Here is a 26303-nt window from a genome sequence, read left to right on the forward strand (position 1 = left end):
GCAGTAGTTTTGGAGAAGTCTGGCATGAAAACCAATAAATTAGGGTAAATTACTCTGCTTTTTATGTTTGACATACAATAACTTTATTAAGTAGGTAATAAACACATAAAACGTTTTAACAAAACTTCCAGAGGATTTAATTCTGAACAAGGTTGTATTAGAAAGGTTGAATAAAACTAAGAAAAATTTGAATTTTAGTAGAAACTATATATTACAACATTTGTTAGAAAAAAAAATTTATTCAACGTAAACAAAACCCAAATTCTTTTTTGGTGGTGTGAAAAATTTGTAAGACACAAGATTACTGACTTAAATATTGCTGTTAAAAAAAAAAAACTGGAAATTACACAATTGTAAAATAAAAATAAATAAATAAAAATTACTTATATAATAATTTTTTTTCTTAATGACAGAAATACAGTAAATTATTTGAAAAATGATTACTTTAAAATTGGCAATAAAAATAACAGTTGATCAATAAAGCAAAATACTGTATTAGTGCTTAAATTATTCTGTAAGGTACTTTACGAGGTAGTGTGAACTACCCGATAAAGTCATTAAGCGAACTGTATTTTTAATGAAGGTTTTCTGTGAATTTTAGTTTGAACATGATCAGTTTGCTGTAGAAGTAATGGCATACTTATAAAAACAGGCATACACTGATATGGAATTCATTTTGTGTGTGTGCGCACGCGCGTGTAATGTTGTTGCTACAGCTTCTACACTAGAATATCAAATATGTTTTCCAAATTGCAAAATTTCAGATCCCAAAACAATTAGCATGACCTTTTGCAGTCTTTGGGAAACAGGTTCAATACTAGGTAGTGAATACCTAGTAGTAGTTTGTAGGTGGTATTCGTACCACCTACAAATGATTTGCCAAACATGATAACAAATGTTCATAAGGTTGTCTTATGACAGACCATAAGAAATCACTAATTGTACTCCTTCATTAATGTCCTAAAAATTTCAGTACGACTCATTTCAGTATGGTAGCTGAAATCGAAGCGAAATCTTTCACTAGCAATAAATCGCAAACGAAGCATTTTAGGATGTATATTTATTTATTTTTTTCCCCATTATTTTCATGAGTAGAATAGGTTATAAAAGTTCCAGGACACTCTGTGTAGTTAGTTATTTACCATTTGGTTTAATTCTAATAAAGCTTTTTCTGATGAAACTTACATTAATTGAGGATATTGTCACCCTTAGGAGTGTTTAAGTTGATTTTTGTGACACTGCTTATCTTCAGTGATGATAATTATTTTCTTTTTCTTGATAATTTTGGAAATTATTTTTCATTTCTTGTTTTTATTTTTAGTTTGGTATCCAAGAATATATTACTTGGCAATATTTTATGGTTTTATTTGGTTTGTACCTTTATTATTATTGAATATTATTGATTATGGCAGCTAGAAGTCATGCCATTTTTGAACTCAGACTGTTAAGTTGTGTATAAGTGGTTTTTCTATATACGTCGGTAATAAATTTGTGTAAATGTGTTACAAGAAATATTTACTTATATCTGTGAGTATTTATTTTAGCAAATTCTTTTGTAAAACACCGTTTTTTTAACAAACTAAAGTTTGTGATGAAGACCACGTTAAACATTAAATCTGGCAACATTAAAATCTGGTCCAGGTAAATTATAAACTGTTTTACTGGAGGACGTTGTCTATGATGGTGGTCATAAATTATTATATCAAATTACATAGTTGAACTGTTTAATGTTATGGACATTGTTTTGTTAATTTTTAGTCATTTATTGTGAAATGCAGTGGTTGAGGAATTGTTGGTTAATCTAGGCTTACAACTTCCGCCAGTTTAGACGGGAACTTACCACGTTGACAAACATTTTTATAGGTTAACCTAAGTGCGTCCGCCAGATTTGACAGCAAGATAGTGTGACTCGTTTGTGAATCGATCAACTGACTTGTTTATACTATTACATATTATTATTATTAATAATATTAATTATTTTCTTCCTTCATATCATCCGAGGATAAACTGTACTGTTATTATTAATTAATATTATTTTAATTGATATATTTTATATATATATATATATATATATAATTACTATTTTTATTATTATTATTTTATCATTATAATTCTTATTTTATTATTATTAATAATAATTAATTAATTAATTCAAAAAACCACGACTAGTTACCCCTTCAGTATGCCATCCAGTAAGGATATTTGCCGCCTTTGTCATCAGCCGTTCTTTGGCAGACAAAGTAATCTGAAGTGCAGAAATTGTAATGAGAGGCACCATATTAAGTGTTTATTGACGTCTAAGACCCTGACTAATGAAGATGTTAAATTTTATCAAGATAGTAAGGCCTACAAATGTCGGGATTGCTCCTCAAAAAGAATTACTGTAAATGAAAATACTCCTGTTAGAGGTTCACAGGTAATTAACTCAGATAATTCTGATGATGAAGTATTTGATGGAGAAGACAAGGTTGCTAATAGCATTAATAGGGGTGATTTAAGTTTGCGTAGCATGGATGAACTCCTTCAATTAAGGTTGTCTAGTTTTGCAGATTCGCTGATTGGTGAGGTTTCTGCCCTGAGACAGGAGATGATCGCTGTTCATAAGGAGAATGTTGCCCTTAAAAATGAGGTACAGCGCCTGACTAAAGCTATGTCTTTGTCACTTTCTACTAGTGACGTCGGTCATGGTGATTGCCGTCAAGGTAGCCGACGACACGGCGGTAGAGGAAAGGGACCTGAGCCGGTTGTGCCCAGGGTTCCTGCAGTGGTTACAAAGAATCCTACGCAGAAGATTGTTAATGTTCCTGAGGTCACACAGTTGGTTGAGGCTGAGAGTGTTCCTCTCTCAACAGGTGGTTGCCTCTTCCAAAGTTGACGATGAGGAGACTTGGAGCAAGGTTGTCAGGAAAAGATCAAGGGTTCATAAAGACAAGCTCGATGGAATAAAACCGAAAACTTCAGCGCCTAGGAATTCATCCAAAAAGGTTATCTTTGGCAAAAATGGAGCTAAACCCGTTCTTGTTGCGGCAAAGAAGAAGGCATTGTTCGTTTCCCGCTTCCATACCTCGGTGACGTCGGATGTAGTGCGTGGTATTGTTGAAGGACTTGGTCTTAGATTGGTTGAAGTTAGGCAGCTAACGACGAAGCATCCTTCTTACAACTCCTTCTATGTGCTGGTCAATAAAATTGACTTTGCCACTGTGAACTTCGCAGACTCTTGGCCCGATGGAGTGCTTATTTCTCCGTTCTATGGTTCTCCGAAAGACCTCTTATTGGATACCAACAAAGCATCCGGGGATGGTGCATCATCTATTAAAAATGGGGCTTAAGGTATACTACCAGAATGTTCATGGCCTTAGAACCAAGATGGAGGATTGTTTTGAGGCGGTAGCAGATAACTACTATGACGTCGTTGCTTTTTCTGAGACCTGGCTTGGAGATACACATCTGGACAGGGACCTGTTTCTACAGGAATACTTTGTCTTCAGGGCAGACAAGAAATATTTTCCTGGCGTTGTTGAGCGCGGCGGCGGAGTGTTACTGGCAGTAAAATGTACCTTCCAGGTGGTACGTAGATATGACCTTGAATTAACCAACGAATGTGTTTGGGTCAAAATATGTCAAAAAGGTAGACCTTCTCTGTTAATAGGAACTCACTACTTTCCTCCCCAATTTCCTGCTATCTTGTTTAGGTCCTACTTGGAGGAATTTCAGAGTAAGGTTGAAGCGTTATCTAACAACTTTTTAATGATTGGCGATTTCAACTTGGCGGGTATTAGTTGGCTGGATAGGTGCACCTCCAACGCCACATTCTATGAGAAGCTAAAGGCTGCTGCTCTATTTGAATTTTTAGATTTGATGTATTTGGAGCAAATTCGACAATGTGATGGTAACACTTTAGACTTAGTCATCACGAATCTCCAGCATCGTATCCTCGATGAACATTGTCTAGAGATACTAAATAAAGATAGATTTCACCCTCCGTTCTCGTTGTCTATTGATAATATACCATATTGTAGACAAGAGGTTAAGTCCCTTTTCTATTTTCCTGCAGGGGACTACTTGGGTCTCTGCCACCAGTTCCGTTGGGAAAATTTTAACATAGATAATTTTGATAATATTGACGATGCTGTTGATGGACTGAATGAGACTTTAACGGAGTGTATTCAAGACAATATTCCACAAAGGCGACCGAAATTGAGGGGTTACCCAACTTGGTTCTCTAGAGATTTAATCTCAAGTAAGGCCCATGCATCTCACAAAAAAATATGGTCTTTCCGTCTATTACGACGAATTTAAAAGGTTGAGAGCCAAATCGAAACAGTTGTTAAAACGCGACAGGCAAAGACACAGCATTTTGATTGAAAGTTATTTAAGGTATCAACCTAAAAGATTCTGGAAGTACGTTTGTAACAATAGGACACCGGAAAATTCTGTTGCGGCTGTGATGGTGGATGATCGTTTATGTACTGATGATCAAATTATCAGTCGAAAGATTGGTGAATACTTCCAGTCTGTTTGTCAACCTGCTGTTGCTGGGCAATATGTCGTCTCAGATGTTGATATGATGGAGCCACCCATTCCTGTTTTTTTTCGGCTGATGACGTCTCCAGAGCCATTAATCGTCTTAATGGAAAATCAGTAGCTGGGATCGATAACATGCCACCTTTTATTATAAAAGAATTATCTGCTATTTTGTCTCCCATACTGGCCGATTTATTCAATTTAAGTTTGAGGATTGGGTATTTTCCCATAACATGGATAAAAGCTAGGGTTATACCCCCATACCTAAAAAGGAGAATGATTCCAATATCAAGAACTTTCGTCCCATTTCTGTGTTAGGAGTGTTGCCGAAGGTATTTGAGATTTTGCTCTGTGAGGTCTTCCGATCATACATCGAACCTAATGTTGCTGTGGAGCAGCATGGATTTTTATTGGGTAGGTCAACTACCTCGAACCTTTGTACCCTTCTGAATACCGTAGGTCCAGCAGTAGAAGGCCAGGGACAGATAGATGTAGTATACCTGGACTTCCAGAAAGCTTTTGATACGGTTCCACATAATCTTCTATTGAATAAAATGGAAAAAATGGGTTTTCCCTCTTCGCTGGTTAAGTGGACCGCTTGTTACCTTACGGACCGTTGCTTCAGAGTGCGTTTTGGTGGCTCCACGTCTGGTGAATTTCAAATTGGTTCTGGTGTTCCTCAAGGATCGAACCTTGGTCCACTCCTTTTTTTGATTTTCATCAATGACATTATGGAGTGTATTAGTTGTTCTGTTCTAATGTTTGCTGATGACATAAAGATCTATAGGAGGATTTCTTCGGATGCAGATCCGAAGAAATCGGATCTTTCTGCTACTGCAGAAAGTGTTGAACGAGGCTTGGTTGTGGTCTGTTGAGAACAGTCTTCCTTTGAATCTTGAAAAGACGAAGGTGATGACTTTCACAAGAAAGATGAATTGGTCTCGTCATGTTTATTTCTTAGACAACTCTCGAATTGAGCGAGTTGAGGAGATAAAGGACCTAGGGGTTCTTTTTGACACGAAGCTTTCCTTTATACGTCATATTGAGGCCATCACCTCATTGACAAGAAGAAATTTGGGTGTTGTGAGATGGCTTTGTCGTCGCATTGATAAGCACATGGCTATTGCTGTATAAAACACTTGTTCGTCTTCTTGCTGAGTATTGTACGGTTATTTGGAACAGGGATCGTGGTTTCACTAACAATATGATTGAAAGCATCCAGAAGAAACTGAGATTTGAAGCTAGAGAAACTGGAAGATCGGCAAACTGCTTTCGATTTGAAGTTTGCTGCAGATCTCCTCCATGGTACCTTGCCGGAATGTTGTGAATTACAATTGTGGGTGCCATTTCGGAACTTCAGGAGCTTTAGGCCCTACTTCATTAGACGAGTTTCTGAGTGTTCTCCAGTATTAAGATTTGGTCTGGCAAATAGTTTCGCTGATCTATTAGATCTTTTTTCTCGTTCATCTGTTGATGACATATATCGAGCAATAGTTGGTAACACTGACTAGGTTATGCTAGATGGTGTATAAGCATATATATATATATATATGTGTGTGTGTGTATTTGTATCCATTTTCATTCTTATTTCTTTGTCTAACTATTAACCTTTTCCTTTTAATTCACCTTCCGAAATAATATTTTAACTTTATACTAAAAAAATAGTTTTATTCAGAATTAGTTTCTGCTTATAGAAATTATTTACTGCTCTGGTTTTATTCTTTTGTATTACTTTGTAATTCTTACTGTTTTAAATATATTATAAAATTATGTTCTGATTATGTATATTATAAATTCTGAATTGTTTTTTTTTTTTTTTTTTTTTTTTTTTTTTTTTTTAATTGTAAAATACTAAATGGTTATTCTTTATAATTGTAGTTATTATTACTGGATAATGTGATAGATATCAGTTATTGTTATTAAAATTGTTTTGGGCCATTTTATTAATATTATTTTATAATTATGCACAGACTCATAACTTGCATTTATCAACATATATATGTAAATTTGCTATTGCTTTATAAGATGGTAAAGGCGATGGTCTGATTTTCTTGCCGCAAGTTCGTTTCTTGAACGAAATTAATGTATTTTGTAAACTTTTTGTAAATTGTGACTTAAACTTTAATTATTATTTCCATTGTTGTAAATTTATAATTTATTATTATTATTGTATTCCAATATTTATGTATTTAAATATTGTATTTTCAACTTATATATGAATTGTTACTTATAACTGTTTATAGATATTGTAACTATTGTATATATTTTAATGTAATGCTGTGCAACATATGAAGGCTTTGTAAAGCTGTTCTGTTGCACAAAAAACAAAATAAATAAAATTATTATTATTATTATTATTAAATGACAATAATTTAATTTCTAATTTTTCTTTTCAGAAATGTGAAAGAGAATTTAAAGAGTATATCAAAGATAAAATGGTTGCTGCTAAAGCAGATATAAGAGAATTATTACAGGTAAATGTTCGTAAAGTATACTTAATACTTGTAAGACTGTACTAGAGTATTAAATGTAAGTTTACAATTTATTGTAGAAAAACACAGGTTTGTTTATAGAGGCTTATGGATTTGAATACTAGTATTCACGTCTGAAATATTCTTTCATAGAAGTTATAATTTTGAAAAATATTATGATGAATTTCTTCTTTTTTTAAATTTTTTATTTATGGACTTGGACAAATTTAAGTTTAAGGTAAGTAGATTTCTTTGTGTGCATAATGCAACAGGTAAAATTTGTAGATGCTAGTTTCAGTATCATCAGAAAGCCTTACTGTTAAAGAAAGAATGTTAATTGCTCCTATAAAGTTTTCTTTTCTGTTTTCTACTTATTAATCTTAAAACATTGGCATTTACCTAATTAGGTATTGTATTAGAGATTCAGTATTTTAAACTATCTTAATAATTGAGGGTGCCAAATTCATTTCACCCATAAGTGACACTATCACTCTGTTCACCTTAGAACATAGTGAACACCATTATTCTTATAGAAAACGATTTGACTGGTTGATATTTTTTTTAATGATCTTTACAAACGTCGGTCTTCAGAAAGATAGAAATTAACAGTTTGAAATAAGTGCTAATGAATCCGTTTCAGTTGTAGCAGTGTTATATACTGCCTCAACTCTTAAGAATTGTAGATGGTGCTTTCTGATGAATAAAGATAATTTTGATTATTATTTGTAAATTTCTGTGAATATTTATATAAATAGTAATGATTCTCACTGTTTTATAGGAGACAAAGTTGATAACTCATAAGTCGTTAAGTATGGTACAAGAAAATGAGCAACATATGCGTGAATTAGAGGACATATTAAAGAAGGATAGAAGATATCTAGTTTTGGACCATGTACCTGAAGAAAGGACTAAATTGGTGATGGCTTACCTAGAGGATCTTGAAAAAAGAGGACCTCCACCTCCACCCACTGCTTCAGAACCATCTCGTAGATCGACTAAGTAACATATAATGATTGCAAACTTTGTTTATGGGGATGATCAAAAAGCATCAGGTATTAGCTGTTCCTATTTTACTATTTTTAACAAACTCAATAAACAGAAAGAAATATTTCAGTTCAACCTATGTGATATATTTTATTTTTATGAGTGTCCAAGCTTCCCATACTTTAATCAGATAGTGGAGCAAGTTTGATGATCCTTTTTGCAAATTAATTTAGATTCTATAAAGGGGTTTTCTGCAGTGGTTCCTTATTATTTTTTTCTTATTTAAAAAGAATTTTTAAAATACAAAATTAAATTGTCTGTGTAGACATTAGAACCCACGTAAAATATATTTTCATCATCATCGACTGATAGTGGATGTCTTGATAGCAGTCTTTGTACGTTGTTTATCTATGTTCTTATAGTTTACTTGGGGAGTAGTGGCATTTGAGCTGTGTGAACTCTTAGTTATCTCAATCCAGTAACAGAAAAAGTTTTGGTGTGCAAACAGGAATATAGAGAGCAAACCTTCATTACAATTGTAGTTAAGAACACTCAGCTCCATAATTTCATCTTCATCAAAGTTCCTTACATCCTGGATATATTATATATATTTACACTTCAGTGTAATAGATCTGATATTTTCTTAACTATGGATAGTTTTAGTTCTATATATATATATATATAAAACTCATTTAATGTCAACAGAATCTAATCTGTCAGCAAAATAATAAAAAAAAATCATTACAAAATATTATCATGATGGTAATAGTAATGTAAAAAATTAACAAACAACTTACCTAATTCCAAAATTAATCTTGTTAATTTACACTACCTATTTAATTTCTTGCCAAGTTACACTATTTTTTCAACGCCACTCGATATGTCCTCCTCTTCATTGTCGTCCATAGAGCTGTCAGAACTTAGATCAGTTTCATCCAATTTTACAATGAAACGCTTTGAGATTTCATCTAACATTGGTTCAAGATTTAAATAATTTCTCACATTTTACACTGTTTCGCAAACTGCCTTCAAGAAGTTCACATTTATTTTTCTAAATTTTTCTTTCACCGGTTCTATTGTGTCTAATAAATTGAATGTTACTTTCTTTTTAGCAATGTAATTTTTAACACATGCCCAGATGTTCTCAATAGCATTTAAGTCAGAGTGGTAAAGTGGTAATCTGATAGTAGTACTTTCTTTTTCAGCAAACAAAGAATCCATTTTGTATATTTAAACTGCGGTTTATGTGTAGTTTTATCAGCATATACAGTTCAGTTGTGAACATTTCATGTAAACGTGATATCTTGTTTTTAGTGAGCCAGTCAATCATGTTATGTTTTTCTTTTTAATTTGAATTAGGGGCTAGACTTATTTTAACATTGTGGATGTATTTGAACATTGTGTTTGTTGTCTATGAATATTACAGATTTTGGTGATAGATTCAGCAGCAATTGGAACCCAATTTGAAAATTTTTAAAATTCATATCTTCATGGTAATCACCATTTTTTGACCTGACTTAAACGTTAGGAGAGCATTTTTAGTAAAACAGTCTTCTCCCGCATTAACTATTATTGCTTGACTGTTTTGAAACTGGAACTTTCAGCCCTACTGGAGAACCATCGGTGTCCATGCTTGAATTTTCATGTGGGAAGAATGTTTGAGGTTTCATCTATATATATAAATATATATATATTTTTTCTTTGTATTGCGTTATGGAGCGCAGATAACCTTTTATTTTATACATCATTTTTGGTCAAACTTTTCCTGTTTTTTTCTTCCGCTTTTTTCCACCAGAAGCCTTAATTTTTTCATTACTAAATGAAGAGCCCAAATGCTCCCTTCAAACGTTACTTGCTGTTTTACTAATGGCAAAAGTTTTCTTAGAGGGGCATTCTCTGAGAAATGGATATAAATGAAACTCATTTACATCCTCCATATAACATCTTTGTTGAAATCGTAGAGGTCAGTTTTCAACTTCCTCCTAGGCCGCTTTTTTTTTTTTACAAGGAGTACTGAATTCACTTTCACTAGTTCCTGCTGTTACTTTAAAATATGCTAAAGGGATTTCAATGGATACACCAATCACTTTAGAAACATGAGTCTGAATTTGTTTTAAATTTATATTATATATATAAATATATTTAAATTTATATATAAATATATATATAGATAGCCCACTATAAGAATTGTTTGTTTTTAAAAGCAGCTTTAAAAACATATATCTAGTGGATATGTTGTATAAAATCTGATAAATTAATAGTGATGTGTGTAAGTTTATGTACCAGCTGTAACTAATTCATATTAAAATAAAGAAAAGTAATGCTATTTCTGAAAAAGTCATTATTGACAAGAAATCATTATTTGTAAATGATAAAATGTTTCTGAAATTACAGGATGTAAAATTTTATGCCTACTATCGTAGCTTATAAGAATAGTAAAAATTTGCTATTATCATTTGCTCTGTTAATGTTTATCAGAGAGGAGAGACAATTGCTCTTCTTGTGCAGAAAATTGTTTGTTTGAAGCTTAGTCAAACCGGCCACATTTTAATGCTTATGCAACTTGATACCTCACTGCCATTAACTATATCCTGGCCTGATGAAGACGGCTGTAACAAGGTATAATAATTTAATTACATAAACAACAAATGTGGTTGCCTGTGGACCTTATCAAAAAAAGCTGAACTCGATCCTGGATATAATCAGTTGGTTCAGTTAGACATTTTTGACTACGATTAATATTTTTTCTTCATAAGTAAATGGGTTGACAAAGTTAAGATGGAAGCTTTATGATGAATCTGAGAAAAAAGCAGCCTTCTTTCTTATTCTTTTTAGAAGAACTAAATTATAAGGTCATATATTAAAGACTCATATTTAATAAACTGTTACAAAGATCAAAGTTTAGACATTATGAAAATAATACTTTTATCAAAATAGTATATGTGATAATAATACAAATGCTGTACTGTTTACTTTTGTAATGTTTGCACCTAAGCTTAGCTGGAAAAGTTTAAAAAATAATTTTCATGTTGATTTGTGATTAAATCACAATATTGTAATTGAATCACTGGACCTGGGATTTCTAGACTATTTTATTGTGACCTAGCTGGTACCATGTTTGTTGAATAAACAGTATGGTATTTATTGAATCTGGCAGTTTTATTATTTTCATTATCATATGAGGTAATTAAAGATTTATAATGTAATGTGTTTAGTTTTGCACAGAACAGAAAGAATTGGAGAGATGCATTAAACCAGTGAATGATTATAAAGATAAAATAAGTGACTGATTATAAAAAGAAATTTCACCAGTATTCTTAAAAATGTTAATAAAAGTAATTTTATAAGTAATTTTTTTTTTATTACTTTTGGTAGACTAAGCTAATCACATTTTTTTTTTTCTAGATCTTTAATTTATTATAAAATACTGATGAGAGTGTCATTTGTATTTGGATGCTGTTATCATCTGTATTGTCAAATATAATATGCTGCTACAGTGATAAAAATAGTTGTGACTGAAATTTGTTGTGGTGTACATTTAGTTTTATGTTAAAATAATCATTTAGTGTTTACATATTGAAATGATTAGTTATATAAAACAAAATATTTAAGAAATAGTTATTTTGATATATGTGTATGTATCAAAAAGATTGAAAAAACTTTAAGTAATTGTGGTAATCTGTTGATTATTACTGAAAAATATTGATAATTTAATACTTGTTAATATTAAAATTTCATTCATTTTTTATAATTTATTATTAATCAATTGTAAGAAAGAAACTTTTTTAACGTTTAGACATTTTTATATTGCTTAAATAAAAGTAAACTGGACAAGTGGAATTTGTAGGTCATTAATCATTCCTGTGTTTTTAATATGCAGGTTTGTGAGTACTTTGAACTTAACTGATTTTTAATTTATGTATTATACATTATTAGTGACAATAACATTTGTTTGTGATATACTTTTTTTGTTCTGCTTCGTGACAAGAAATTATATGAAAATGTTACCAAATTATATTAGTTCAGTCTTGGATAATTAAATATTATTAATGCTAGTTTAGGGTGGCCACTACATTAGGAAACAGGTTTAGTAAAAGACTGGGAATATTCAGGTAATTTCATTAAATTCTGGTATTTTATATCTAATGACTTAAAAAGAAAATTATATTTCATAATTTCTGAGTTCATTTTGCAAAGTACATTTTAAGATTCTACTGCACTAAAGTTCTATATGAATTTTGTATTTAGTGGTGAACATTACATTAATGTTACAAATTTAAAGACTGTTAATATTTATTGACAAGTTTTAACTTTTATAGTAATCAGTACAAATAAACATGAGTTTTATAGTAAACTCTAGTGGATAAACCAAGAATATTATTATTCTGGAAATATTTTTACAGAAAATTTTTTTCCTTGTTTTCAGCAGTTATTATTTATTTTTTATTTTTAATATTAGTTCATTAAAAAGAAAGTTTATTTATTTTGATATTACATTAAATTTTGTTTGTGATTTTTATGAAATGTAGAATTTATTTCAATATTTTGCTGAGTAAGTTAAATTTAGATTCTTAATGTGTTTTTTACCATTTTAAAAATCAGTTCATTATTAAACATATTTTTGAATGAAAATGAAGAATAAATTAAGAAAGTAATATAAAATAAAATGTTATTGATCTTTGTTATGATTTATACTGATGTAATTTTTTTATTTATTAAGAATTGTGTATATAATACTTAATAATAATTTAATTAACTTTTAATACATATAAACATTCATATTCTATCGGTTGCTATTGTGTATTGAACATTATCAGTTGGCCTACCTTTTTTTATTTATCTACTTGTTGATTATTTGATCTCTGAAGTATTACTTGTTTTACAGTTTTTTAAATAAGCTAATTTTTATTATAATATTATAAAACACTACCACCAAATATTATTAAGCTCTTAAATTAAGAGAATTCATTAAAAGTGTAAAATAAATATATGTTTGTATTAACTAATTTATTATGTGTTTCTTTTTTTTCATATATTGTATGTTACATATTTATTTTCATTGCAGCTTCCAATCCTTCTTTTAGTTACACATCTGTAATAATATTTTAATGTTCACAAATTTTAATATTTTGTTTAGATGACATCTAATAACATTCTAGTTCATTTTTTTCATGTTTCTGTTGAGATGCAACCACACATATGCTTGTGTGGCATGTTTCTCTTTCTTTTTACAATGAATAGTATAATATTATGTTTCCTGTGATGTACAAGAAAACTGCAAAAACATACATATGATTTCAAATATCTTATAGTATGTAGTTTTATAGTGTATATCTTTGTTACAGCTATAGTTTATTTAATTTAATCAAAGTAAATATGATTTCAAATATTTTATGAATTCTTAAATTTGTTTTTAAATTTTTTTGCTTGTTTTTTTATTTTTCTGTTAGTTAATTAAAAATTCTACATAACACCAATGTAAGTTCTGAAAATAATTTCTTATTTATAAATTTTTTTATTTACCATTTTGTTCAGTTTAAATAGCAGGATTTTATTGGATTAACTCAAATTAGTATTTAAAATTGTGCATTACAATATAATGAATGGTACATTATCAGTACAGAATTGATTATGTTTGTTGTGTTATTACAAAGACAATTAGAATTATTAAAATTGTTATTATTCATCATTTTTCTTAATTCATCTGTTTAACAATTGCATATTCTGTTCTCCATTTTTTATTCATAATTACGTTTAATTTTATTTGTTTCATAAACGTGTTTGAAGTTTTTTTTGGGGGTATTTAAAAGCTTCATTTATATTTGTCAATTAAAAGCGAAGATCTGTTAAGCCCACAAACATTAAAATCTAATATAGAATTTGCAGTAATACAAGTTTAAATTGGAATGTAATTATTACTTCTCTCTCTTCATGCAAGAATAAAATAAATTCATGAAGTAGATTGTTAATATAGAGCCTTAGATGGCACATTAATGAAATGAACAGGTAACATAAATGTTAAGGTAATTTTGTACATGTGTATGCACTCCCCTTTGTTGAGGTTTGTGAATCTTTTGTATTATACATAATTTGTATTATAATAAAATCTCAAAACTGCAATAGGCTTAGTTCTGTGTAACTGGAACTAATCCATATGTGTGGCCACCAGAATTTGGAGTGTCGTCTAATGCACTGTAAGTCTTTGAGGATAAATTAAACAATTATTCAACAGTTTTAAAATTAAATCTACCAGTTAATTTATATTAAAGTAGTGTCATTTTTTGGATTTATTATTATATATTATACACTAAGTATTTGATTTATTATTATATATTATACACTAATTATTTTATAGTGTAATGTAATAAAGATATATATTTATATTAATTTGAATTAACATTGTTGTTGATAGAAAATCATAAAAAGTAATTGTAAAATAAATGATGCACAACTTTAATGTTTTACCTTTATCATTGTTTTGTATTTTAGATATACCATTTGTTTTGTTTTTAATTTAGTAGTGGGTTAAATTTTTCCTGACAGTGAAATTTGTTTGTAAATTGTATAATTTTTTAAATTCTTATCATAGTTATTTTTAAATTGGCTTTTTTTTTATGGATTAGTGTGTGAGCGCATATGCACATTAATACTTACATATTTATATTTATATATATATGTATGTGAGTGTATATGTGTGTATGCGTATGCATGCTCATATTGTGGGTACTTGCTAGTAGATATTTCTAAAAATACATAATATATTAATTACAATTGTTTGCTTATTCATTACCATTACCTTTTGATATTATGTAATACTTTTCTGCCACTTTTGATGCCACCTTAGAAGAATATGTAGCTGGGATGGTGTTTTACAGAGAGTAGTTAAATATTTTTGAAAGTTGAATGATCCATATTTTGCTTCAAATAGGAAAGAAAGAAGAGGTTTATGAACATTAATAAATTTCTAACTGTGCAAGTTTGATGAATAAAATACAACTTTTTTTGCCAACACTTTTCTAATAAATATATATATATATATATTTAAATTATATCAAAAGGCATCGCAAGTGCCCTCTGTGGCAAGTATGACAACTTGACAGAGAGGCAGCAATGCTACTTCTATATATAAAACATATCCTGTCAAGTATTTTTCATGACTTATTTAATATTTATTTTGAGTACTGTTGATGCATACAACCACGCTTTTTCAAAACAGAAACTTTCAAAAAAGATTATTTTAGTGCAAGTATGACTTCCATCTACATGGAACTGTATGGACAACTCAAGTTTATATAAAAAATGAAATCAAAACTCATTCTGTCAAGTGTTTAAGTTTCATTCAATCATTTTCCTACTGTAAAAAAGTCTTATACTGAAAATAAAAGAAATTTCAGACTTTTTTTCTGTATACAACTCTATGCCTAAACATAATTGAGCTAATGTTTTTTTACAAACCTTTTGTATTGAGTTTGTAAATCCAAGAATTATGGCTGCCCATCAGCCAATTAAAGCTCCAAGTGCTTTAATATTGGTGGACAGGTACTTGCTGGCATTCAGTGATCAAGGAATGGCAGCGAATTGCTGTCTTGACGAGAAATTTAATTTCTTGAATGTCATATATATTTTAGTAGTTGACGGGGTGCGCCTATCCATTTTAGATTATATGACAAGTGATTGGTGGGACACACAGCAAATGGTGTGTGATACCATGCTTAGTTCACCCACGCAGTTAGGTTAGCTCTAGGAACTAGTTAGGACACTGGTCGCTAAACTGATTCGAGGCTCAGTAACTGTTTGTGGCACAGACATTTGGTCTTATGCTTTAGGGTGACCAAATGGGGTGGTGGCGGGAGAAATGCCATGCAAATCAAACAATTTATATACTAGATCTCAATGAAAGAGATGTGATGAACAAAATGTATTAACAATTTACTTTTAAATAGTGTTCTTATTAGAGTTTCATGTTTTACTGAATTCATCTTGTAGAATTTGTTTTGAAATAAAAACAATTTGTCTAGTATTAAAATGGGATCCCTAGAGAAAAAATGGAATCTACCAAGTAACCCACATGATTTTTTCACATGATATTTTATCTTTTATTTTTTATTTGATTTATTTTCAATTGAAAACAGATGGGACTTTGACCATACTTGACTGGTATGTCGAAAGAGATATCAGAGTAAGTTATACTCTTATTTGAAAATAATTGGGCTGCTTGGACAAGTAAAGATTTGTATTATAGTATGTATTCAGAATTTTTGTATATATTTAATATTTTTATTTACAATGTAACTTATAAATGTGTGAACAAAATTAGATTAAAATCATTGTAACATATTGGATCTACTCTATCTCTGCTAATTTCATATTGATGAAAGTTCGTGTACACTCGCTTGGACCAATATTTGTCCTTTCTTTAACTTCAGATTGCTTCAGCTGCACTTAAAATGTACAGGATGCTGAGCAACCAAAATTACCTGAGCAAAAAGTACTTTTTCTGTAAGTGAATTTCTGATATAGAGCCTCAATCTTCTTGAAGTTAAAAAATATACTGAAGTGGTGTCAGTGGGATGACTTATCTAGTCCGATTATGTATTAAATTTAAATTATTCAAATGAAAAGATTCAAGTGAAAATTAATAATTCATTAAAAAACTCTTAGAGAAACTTATATTTTTTTAATGATTCAATCTCTTTCAGCAGACTGGTCAAGTATTATCAACGTTCGGGTGTTTTTGATTGAAAATAAATCAAGTAACGATGTGGGTTACTTGGTTGATTATATTTTTTCTATCGAAATCCCAATTTAATATGAGACATATTGTTTATATCCTACAACGAATTCTACAAGATGAATTCAGTAAGATATTAAACACTGTTAAGAATACTATTTAATACAATGGCATTGCATTATATGTAATAAAAATAAAAATGCCTTATATCGAATTATAAAAGAAACTTATGCAGTAGAAAAATAATCAAATGAAAGTTTAAGCTTGAGAGAATGTTTTAATTTCTATTTTTGTATAGTGTAGAAGATGATAATGTTCAGAGTTCCATGTATTGTGGACCACAAGAGTCATACTTGCTTCTAAATATTCTTTTTTGTAAAAAAGAGAATGATCAATAATTTTGAAAATAAATTCAGAGACAAATTTCTGTTTTGTAAAAGCATAGTTGTATGCGTGAACAGTGTTCAATATAAATATCATGAAATTTAAATAAACCATCTCTTACAGAATATTTAGATAAGACATAGCTTAATTTCTCATGAAAGTACTTCAGTGGGATCCTGCATCCTTGGCATGGGTGAATTAATTCTGTTAAAAATAAAAAAATGTTAAAATAATGAAAATTGCATGTGAATTTAAACAAGTGCTGCTAGCTGTTCCAAGTTATATAACACAGTCTTTCTCAAAACACTGTTTGATGATTAGATTGTCTGTCAGAATAATATATATACAGTATCTTTCATAAGTTTAAGGACACCTTAGAAGAACTGTTTATGTCAGTTTGTCTTTAAACTTATAAACTACATACAAATCTTATACGTCTGCGAGATTTTTTTTTTTTTTGTCTTCAGTCATTTGACTGGTTTGATGCAGCTCTCCAAGATTCCCTACCTAGTGCTAGTCGTTTCATTTCAGTATACCCTCTACATCCTACATCCCTAACAATTTGTTTTACATATTCCAAACGTGGCCTGCCTACACAATTTTTCCCTTCTACCTGTCCTTCCAAAATTAAAGCGACTATTCCAGGATGCCTTAGTATGTGGCCTTATAAGCCTGTCTCTTCTTTTAACTATATTTTTCCAAATGCTTCTTTCTTCATCTATTTGCCGCAATACCTCCTCATTTGTCACTTTATCCACCCATCTGATTTTTAACATTCTCCTATAGCTCTCCTATAGCACCACATTTCAAAAGCTTCTAACCTTTTCTTCTCAGATACTCCGATTGTCCAAGTTTCACTTCCATATAAAGCGACACTCCAAACATACACTTTCAAAAATCTTTTCCTGACATTTAAATTAATTTTTGATGTAAACAACTTATATTTCTTACTGAAGGCTCGTCTGCGAGAAACAACTTTAAAAAATACATCTTTTGGTGAAAACTGCAACCTTCTAAGTTAGATGCTTCAAATTTTATGGAGTCATTTAAATTAGCCAAAATTAGTCGTTTTTTTAATAAAGAAATTACTATTTCTTGTAAAATATGTAACCTAGGCTAATGAGTCTGATATCTTAAAGCTGTGTTTTAGAGCTTTTCAATAGAGTAATAAGAAAGATTCCAGAAATTTATTTTTTGTTAAAAGGGCTTAAGTGATTTTAAAATTTTCATGAAATTTTTGTTTTTAAGAGAGTAATGTTTAAAAATGTACAAATCACGTAATTAAAAATGTCAAGTTGGCACTATTATCAGCTGTTTCCCACCAAAACGGTGATGAATTAGCATTTGTTTCTGTGAGGTTAGGTTGGTGAAAAGTTTTTTTTATTAACAATGGGTAAGAAAAGTGTTAGTGTAGAAGTAAAATGGCAAGTAATCGGCATCTGGAGATCAATTAAAACATACAGAGACATTGCTGAACAATTAAAAATATCAAAAACACGTGTACAGCAAGTTGTTAAAAAATATTGTGATCAAGAAACTGTCGTTGATCTTCCACGATCTGGTCGACCACGAAAAACATCAATGAGGTAAGACATAGCAATTATAAAGGTATCAAAACATAATCGGTCTGTTAGTTTGCCTGATATAGCGACAGAAGTAGCACAAAATCATGGAATTCAGGTTAGTATGCCACTCTTTCTAGACGTTTAAAAGAATCTAGAATGGAATCACATTTCGCATTAGCAAAGCCTCTTTCAAGCGCTTTCCACAAGTCAAAACGTCATCAGTTTTGCAAGCAAACGAAGAACTGGTTGATAGAAGCTTGGGAAGGGTTGTCTTTTCTGATGAAAACAGATTCCAGTTGTATTCAAACAGAAAAATTAGGGTCAGGGAAACAAAAACTGAAAAGTTTCTACCAGCATGCATCATTCCTGCTGTGCAAGGTGAAGATGCTGTCTTGGTGTGGGGTTGCATAACTTCAGAGGGCGCTGAACACCTTAGAATAATGGATGGGACAATGAACAGCATACAGTACATAAAAACAATGGAAGAATTCATGCTTCCTAGTGTCCATAACCTGTTGGGTGAGAAATTCATCTTCCAGAAAGACAACGCACCTTGTCATAAATCACGAGTTACCAAGGCATGGTTTGATGCAAATGATGTGAAACTTTTGAACTGGCCTGCTCGTAGTCCTGACCTAAATCCAATTGAGAATTTATGGAATTGGATGGCACTGCAACTTGCTAAAAAAAACCAAAAAATAAGGCTGAGTTACGACTTCAAATCGCAAGTCTGTGGCAACAGGTGACGAAAGAAAAATGTCTGGAATTGATTGAATCAATGCCTGATAGAGTAGCAGCAAGCCTAAAATGGTATGGAGGTCATACAAAATACTAAAATTTAAAAAATGATGTAGCATTGTCTCTTGTTTTTATTTTTAATTTTTACTTGTATAAAATAACGATTTTGTCATGAAATACTGATTTTTCGGTTATTTTTAACTTGTCCTTAAACTTATGAAAGATACTGTGTATATATATATTTTTTTGGACTAAAATTTAAAAAAAAAATTTTTAAGCTCATTTATTTTCAGTTATACTCTATCTTGAAGCTGGGTGGCTTCAGTTGGATCATCCTTGAGTCTTGGGATCAGAGTTTTTCTTTTAAATTGATTCTATTTTTTTACTTCTCAGGCATTTTAATAAGTCAGTGCTGTAATAAAAAGTGTGAATCATTGTCAAAATTCTGAAAAATTCATTTTTTTCAGCTTTCACTAAAGCTGTGAGAACTACAAGAAATAATTTTTAAAGTTTAGTTTTTGTTTGCAATATTTTCATTTGTATATTGTTGACATTTTTGCACTGTATTTTTTGCAAAAATAATTTTTTTATTCTCTCTTTTTTGAAAGTGTGACATCTAGGGAAAATATTTGAAGGTTTTCTTAGCATCATGATTGTATTGCAATTTTTATAATACAGGGTTAGTGTTGTACATATTGATAATTCAAACTATAATTTTGAAAATAATTATAATAGAAAGAATTGTATTATATTAAGTAGATCTATGTACAACATTTAAATAGGGGGAAAAACATGCCATTATGAAAAAATACACAAAATTTATTTTTTGAAGATCACATTTTATAGGTGAGCTATTGTTTCTGCATAGACATTCCTGCAGTCTTGTAGTGAAACTGCATGGTATGATGCAACATTTCAACAGCAGTTTTAGTAATTGCTGTTTGGACTTGCCTTTTGGTTTTCTGTCTTGGCAGGTCATCTACTACACTTTGCTTTTAAGGTGACCGCACAAGAAGAAATTACATCCTTAACAAATCAGGAGACCTGGGAACCCATGAAATGTTACCATTTTTCAAAATTATACAGTATCCATCAATATTTATGATGTGTGATGATCTGATTTACCTTGTTGAAACCAAATGTCAATAATTTGTGTAAATGTCTGCAGTTTTTATGCAATAAAGTTTTTTTTCAGCGTGGCAGTGCATCAACCTGATGTGACTAATTGTAAGGTCATACTCATTTAAAAAATAAAGGCCTGATGCCCAAAAATGATACAGCACACCACATTTTTGCCATATAACAGGTACTGATGTAGCTGTGTAAGACCCTCTTGCACCCAAAAACAAACATTTTGTTTAACATATCTATTAGGTAGAAACAGGCTTTGACCAACATCCACAGTTTGTTAACAAAGTCATTGTCATTGTTTATATTTACAACCAGTATTTATAGAATTGAGAGCAAACTGTGTGATCATTTGGTTTCAGTTCCTGGATGATCTGCAACTTGAACAGATGGCAAAATAAGTCTTACAATTATGTTCTTTGAATACTTGAAATGTGTGTGCAAGACAATGCAGGATGACAAATTGAACAGCGTTGACTTCTTATGACAGCAGCTTCAACAATATTGATATTGTCTAATGTACAAATTGTCTACACTCTGCCGGGCGGTTTCTTTTTCATTGCTGAATCTGTTACCTCAAAATCATATATCCTTATGTAAATTACATGTGTTTGGCAGTATATAATTGTGGTGTCCTAAATTGAACTGGCAGCAAAATTCTCTAAATGCAGCCTCCACATTGTCATTTTTATAAATATCTTTGATGGTAATAGTACGGCAGACCAGTCTAACTATCCATGTTAACTAAATTGCAAGATGTTGTGAGCTGCATTCTGTAAGTTATTCAGTGCTGATCCTCACCCAGGACTAATAACACAGTTTAAAATTTCCCATTTCTCTGAATCATTTTATACAACGCAGGAAATTAGGAAAGCGAACAATGGTTACTCTTGATTTTTTGTTTCAGTTTAATAATCTGTATATTTAAATACATCAGTCACATTTTATTATAAATTCTTCTGAATGAAGAATGCTGTTGAGACATAAAAATGTAGATTGTATTTTTTAGAACAAAACAAATGGAATCTATTGATAAATTGCTGTGGCTGGCAATTTGTTAACAATGATGATGCAACTAGATAGCAGTTTGTCATTTCTAAAAGCTTTATAAATAATTATTACTCATAAAAAAATGTAGTAAATAGGTGGTGAATAAAATTGAGCTCACAGAAAATTTCTTTTTAAATTAATTTTATGTGAGTGTGTGTGTATGTATGTAATTCAATTAAAATTTGTTTTTTTATATTTACAAATATACATTGTTACCATTTGTGCACTATTTATCATTGTTTTCAATGTTGGATTCTGCATGCATTTTTTTCCATTCAAAGTTAAGTTGATTAGTACTGATTGATATAACTTGCTTAAACAATTTGATGTACTTTGCATTTACAGTAGATTAAAAAGGCAATTCTGATGGATAAACAAAGTTACTGAAATGTTATCATCTGTTACTGAAAACTGTGATTCCGTATTGTTCTGTAATGTACCCAATATATCAGATTCACTTGAATTCATAATAAAAATGCACAATTTAGACTTTAAGCCATTATCATCATAAGTGTTCTTTCCTCTCATGTCTGAGTGCTGGTGACCAAAATTTATATCCTGCTGATAATTTCCCTCCGTAGCCTATGGTTCTTTGCCATATTCCATGTTTCTCCAGTTGCCTTTTCAATTTGGTCTAGCCATTTTGTTAAGCTGTCCAGCATGACCTGCTGCTCTCAATTTTTCCTTGTTTGATTTTTGCTATGCCTGTGGACTATATGCCTAAAAAATTAGAGGATGCACTGGAAGCATACTGCAGACAACCTCCTCTGTTAATCCAGCTCGCTTATAATTGAGATGTTCATTCTCTTATCCATCCATCCATGCAGTGCAGAGCATTCTTCTGTAGGCCCACATTTTGAGTACATTAATTCCTTTGATGGTCTTTTACCTTGATAATCTTGGTTTCAATGTCATACATGGTGGGGATGATTACCTGAAGTAGTCTCTGCTTTGTATTCCTTGTGATTGCTGTATCCTTCCAAATAGATGTCATCATCATAAGCGTCTCCTTCGCCAAGATAATTTTTGTTCGTATATTGTGGATCCTAAATATACAAAACAGTCCATCTTTGCAAAATTGCACAGCGCATCACTGACTGGAAGATTGTTGGCTCTGTCTACAATCATAACTTTTGTTTTTTGATGTTTAATTTCAGCCCTAGTGCCTTACTTTCTGAACTCTGTTGAGGATCTTCTTCATTTCAACTTTCAGAGCCTGTGAACAGGGTTGTATTGTCAGTAAACCTTAAGTTGGTTATATGTTGACCTCCTATTCATATACTGCCATGCCAGTTTTACAGGCATGGCATATTCGGTGTAAATGTTGAATAAGACTAGAGACAGAATACATTGCTGTTGCATACTCCTCTCGACAAGTAAAAGGGTTCAATTGTGTCATTTTTCAGTTTAATCACTGTGCTGTACTTTACATATAGGTTCCACATTAGGATAACAGGATGGTCATGAATGCCTATCTCCTTCAATACTCGCCACCAGCCACCTGCCTGAGTCAAAGACCTTGGTGTAATCTGGGAACTGTTACAAGAGGAGTATTGAACTCTGGCTTTCTCTTATCAGCTGGCTAATATTTAAAATTTGCCTACACATACTCTTTCCTTTGATGAACCTGGCTTGCTATGAAGGAATTTCTCTGTCCAGATAAAATCAAAGACATTCATGGAGTATATACAACAAAATTTTACTTGCATGTGAAATTAGAGAAATAGTTATGTAATTTTGCAATGCTGTGTGTGGCTTTTTTATGTAGGGGTAAGAATACAGAGATTGTCCATTTATCACGCCATTTGTTAGTTAACCATATTTGTTTACAGATCTGGTATTACACCGAATTCATCTGTTGGTTTGATCATTTCAGCTGTGATGCTGTTTGGGCCTAGTGACTTATCTCTTAATTTCTTTCTGCCTCTCCTGGAGATCTGAAAACTAAAGATCTTTTAGTTGTGTGCAAGATCAGTATGGGTTTTTTTTGGAACAGTTACTCGTGGTGGTTTTCTGTTGCCTTCCATGAGGATTTTTGTTGGAGTTTACTCCCTTAGGTTAACAGTCCAGTTTTAAGATACTGGATACTTGCTTCCTCACTCCAAGACAACATATGCTGTCCTGTCAGTTCTTGTCTGGGTGCAGTTGCGAGTGAGGTGTCAATGATCTGCTGATCTACAGTTTTAGTATAAACACTTAATAAAAACTAAAAGAATTCACAGCAGAGAGAAACAAAGCTAACTCCAAACTCAGTGAAGTATGAAGTAAACAGCTTCTCTCAACTTAATATGTTATTTGCTACAACCTACAGTCAATGGTAATGAAGTATAAACATAATATAGAAGTGGAGAGTGCAATCTTATAAATTTTGTGACAGATTGTAAGGTTTACAGTGAGATGCTTCCCAAAGCTAGGGTTTAAAGAAATGTACCTACTTTCATAAAAGCTAGCCGAAAAATGAATGGGAAATAATGAAAACAATTGAATTTTGGAGGATTTGTCAATAATGCTGCAATTTACACTGGATAAAAGTTTTAATTCAGACTCTGCAGGCTTTAAATATATGTTCTTTAAGGTTCTAAGCACCTCAGTTTGAAAAAAACAAAAAAACTTTTGTTAGACTAAATAGCTTCAATATTAGGTAGTAGTAGTAGTAGTAGTAGTAGTAGTAGTAGTAGTAGTAGTAGTATAAACACAAATAAAGATAATATATTTTTAATTTGAAATATTTTCTAATGCCACTAAACATTTTCAATCGTCTTAGTGACCAACCGTAGTGATTTTTTATTTGTTGCTATTTTTACTTACTGTCAGCTTATGTTACTTCTAGAAGTTTCTTTGAATTAGACAGACATATATTAAGACTAATCAGAAAGTACATATAATTTGAAATGTAATTGTAGATTTCATTCATTATTGTAGGATGCAGTTCTCAAAATAATTTATTTAAAATAAATCTTATGATAAAAATGAGAACATAATCATATGTAGCATTTCTGTTTAGTACTATAAATATAAGTACGCAATTGAATTGTCATACTCAGTTTATTATTAGTTGGGAAAGAAAGAAAGTTCTAAGTTCTTATCAATATTTTTAGAATGTCAACTTAGAAAAATATTTACAAAAGCAAAGATAATAATTTTTTGGTTGTTAAATCAATATTTTATTAAAGGTTTAATTTAGTTACTCGTACTTTATGATTCACTTTACCGAATGTTTTAATTGAGACAGATTGCTCTGGTTACTGAATTTTTCATTTATGTAGAGATGTTTGCAGTCCTGTATGTTAAAAAAAAATTTCTATGAAATATGGAACATATGTTTGTAAAATTCATTCAGAACAAGAAAGCCATGATAAAAGTAATGACGTCTGTGAATAATATTTTGTAACTGATGTTAGTAAACTAGTATTTTTGTTTTCTTGTTGCAGAGTTTTTTAGACAATTGATCTCTTAACTTTTAAAAACTAGCACTGTCAAAACGTAACCAAAATTAAAATTATGATGCTATATTGATAATCAAAAACGTTTGTAGTTAAATTTTCTTATAAATCTTGAGCAATGTTAACTTACAAATATTATCAACATTATAAAATTAGGATTGACAAATTGTATTTTACTGTTAATGAGACATTTAACAGTAAAATAATGGTTTTATGTTATTGCTAGTATTTTTTTATGGAAAAGATTAGATTTTTAAACTAATGATATGCTCATTTAAAGATCATAACAAGTCTGTAAATGTATTAATCTCATGAAATATGCTTATTTTTTCTATTCGTAGAATAAAACTTGTACGTGGTGTAACACAGTGCATGCCGTACATTTAATGGTGTTTTACACCATTCACATGTGTGTGATGAAAGGTTAAAATGAAAATTAAAAATATTTTTTTAAATTTATTTTCTTATTCTATTGATTTAATCGTCCAAATTCACAGTTAAATTAAATATTCAGTATTATTTAAAATCTAATAGTGTTTGAAAATGAATTATTAAAACATTTAAAAAAGTGCTAAAAATAAGTAAAATTGGTTAATAATAGTTTAATAAGTTAAATTATTATTAAGTTAAAATTAAAAGTTTCTATTGAATCTTCTATTAAATTTACTTTTCTGATAAATTGAGAACTGCTTTTCATTCTAGGTAGATGTGACTGTGTTCCTCAAACATAATATTTTTTGAATCCCTAACTGAATAGAATGTCAAGGAAACAACCCTTCATTGTTACCAATCTTAGTAGTTAGGAACTTTTCTATTCTATGCCGTAATGGAAGGATTGAAGTGAGGTTTCGATTTGATTTTGAGATTTGTTTGAAATGAACCAACTATTAATATGTCCATCAACTTCTCTTCTTATTGTGAACTTTTTTAAGGCAGGTGAGCTGAAATATTATCGCAATTATTTTATAAGTAGTATTACTTAGATATTATTTTGTAATTATTATTTTGAATTTAAAAGACTGGTAGGACTTGCCTGGACCTTCTAAGGCAGAATGAAAATTGAGGTAATCTTTGCTTACCAAAGTAAATGAATGTATCATAAAGTTGATACTTTTTCAGTATCATTTGCCATTTACTGTTACTGAAAGTATTTAAATTGGGATTTTCTGAATTGTCTATTTTTACATTGATAAAAAAATATATTTAAAATTTAATAAATATTTTATTTAAAACATAAATACAACAATACACTTTATAACAATAACTACTGCAGTATTGCATATAA

General features: G+C 30.6%; 1 protein-coding gene across 2 annotated transcripts in view; it reads left to right on the top strand.

The window, feature by feature from the left end:
• Positions 1-14750, top strand: part of LOC142325021 (uncharacterized) — a 91225-nt gene extending 76475 nt beyond the window's left edge. For both annotated transcript variants that reach the window (XM_075366270.1, XM_075366271.1), the window contains 3 exons: positions 6921-6998; positions 7774-8047; positions 11385-14750. In XM_075366270.1, coding sequence (XP_075222385.1) covers positions 6921-6998; positions 7774-7998 — 303 coding nt within the window. In that variant the 3' untranslated portion in view covers positions 7999-8047; positions 11385-14750. The remainder of the gene's footprint in view (positions 1-6920; positions 6999-7773; positions 8048-11384) is intronic.
• Positions 14751-26303: the final 11553 nt, after the last annotated feature.

Source organism: Lycorma delicatula, chromosome 5 (genome assembly GCF_047948215.1).
Source record: "Lycorma delicatula isolate Av1 chromosome 5, ASM4794821v1, whole genome shotgun sequence".
In the NCBI taxonomy this organism is placed as follows: domain Eukaryota; kingdom Metazoa; phylum Arthropoda; class Insecta; order Hemiptera; family Fulgoridae; genus Lycorma; species Lycorma delicatula.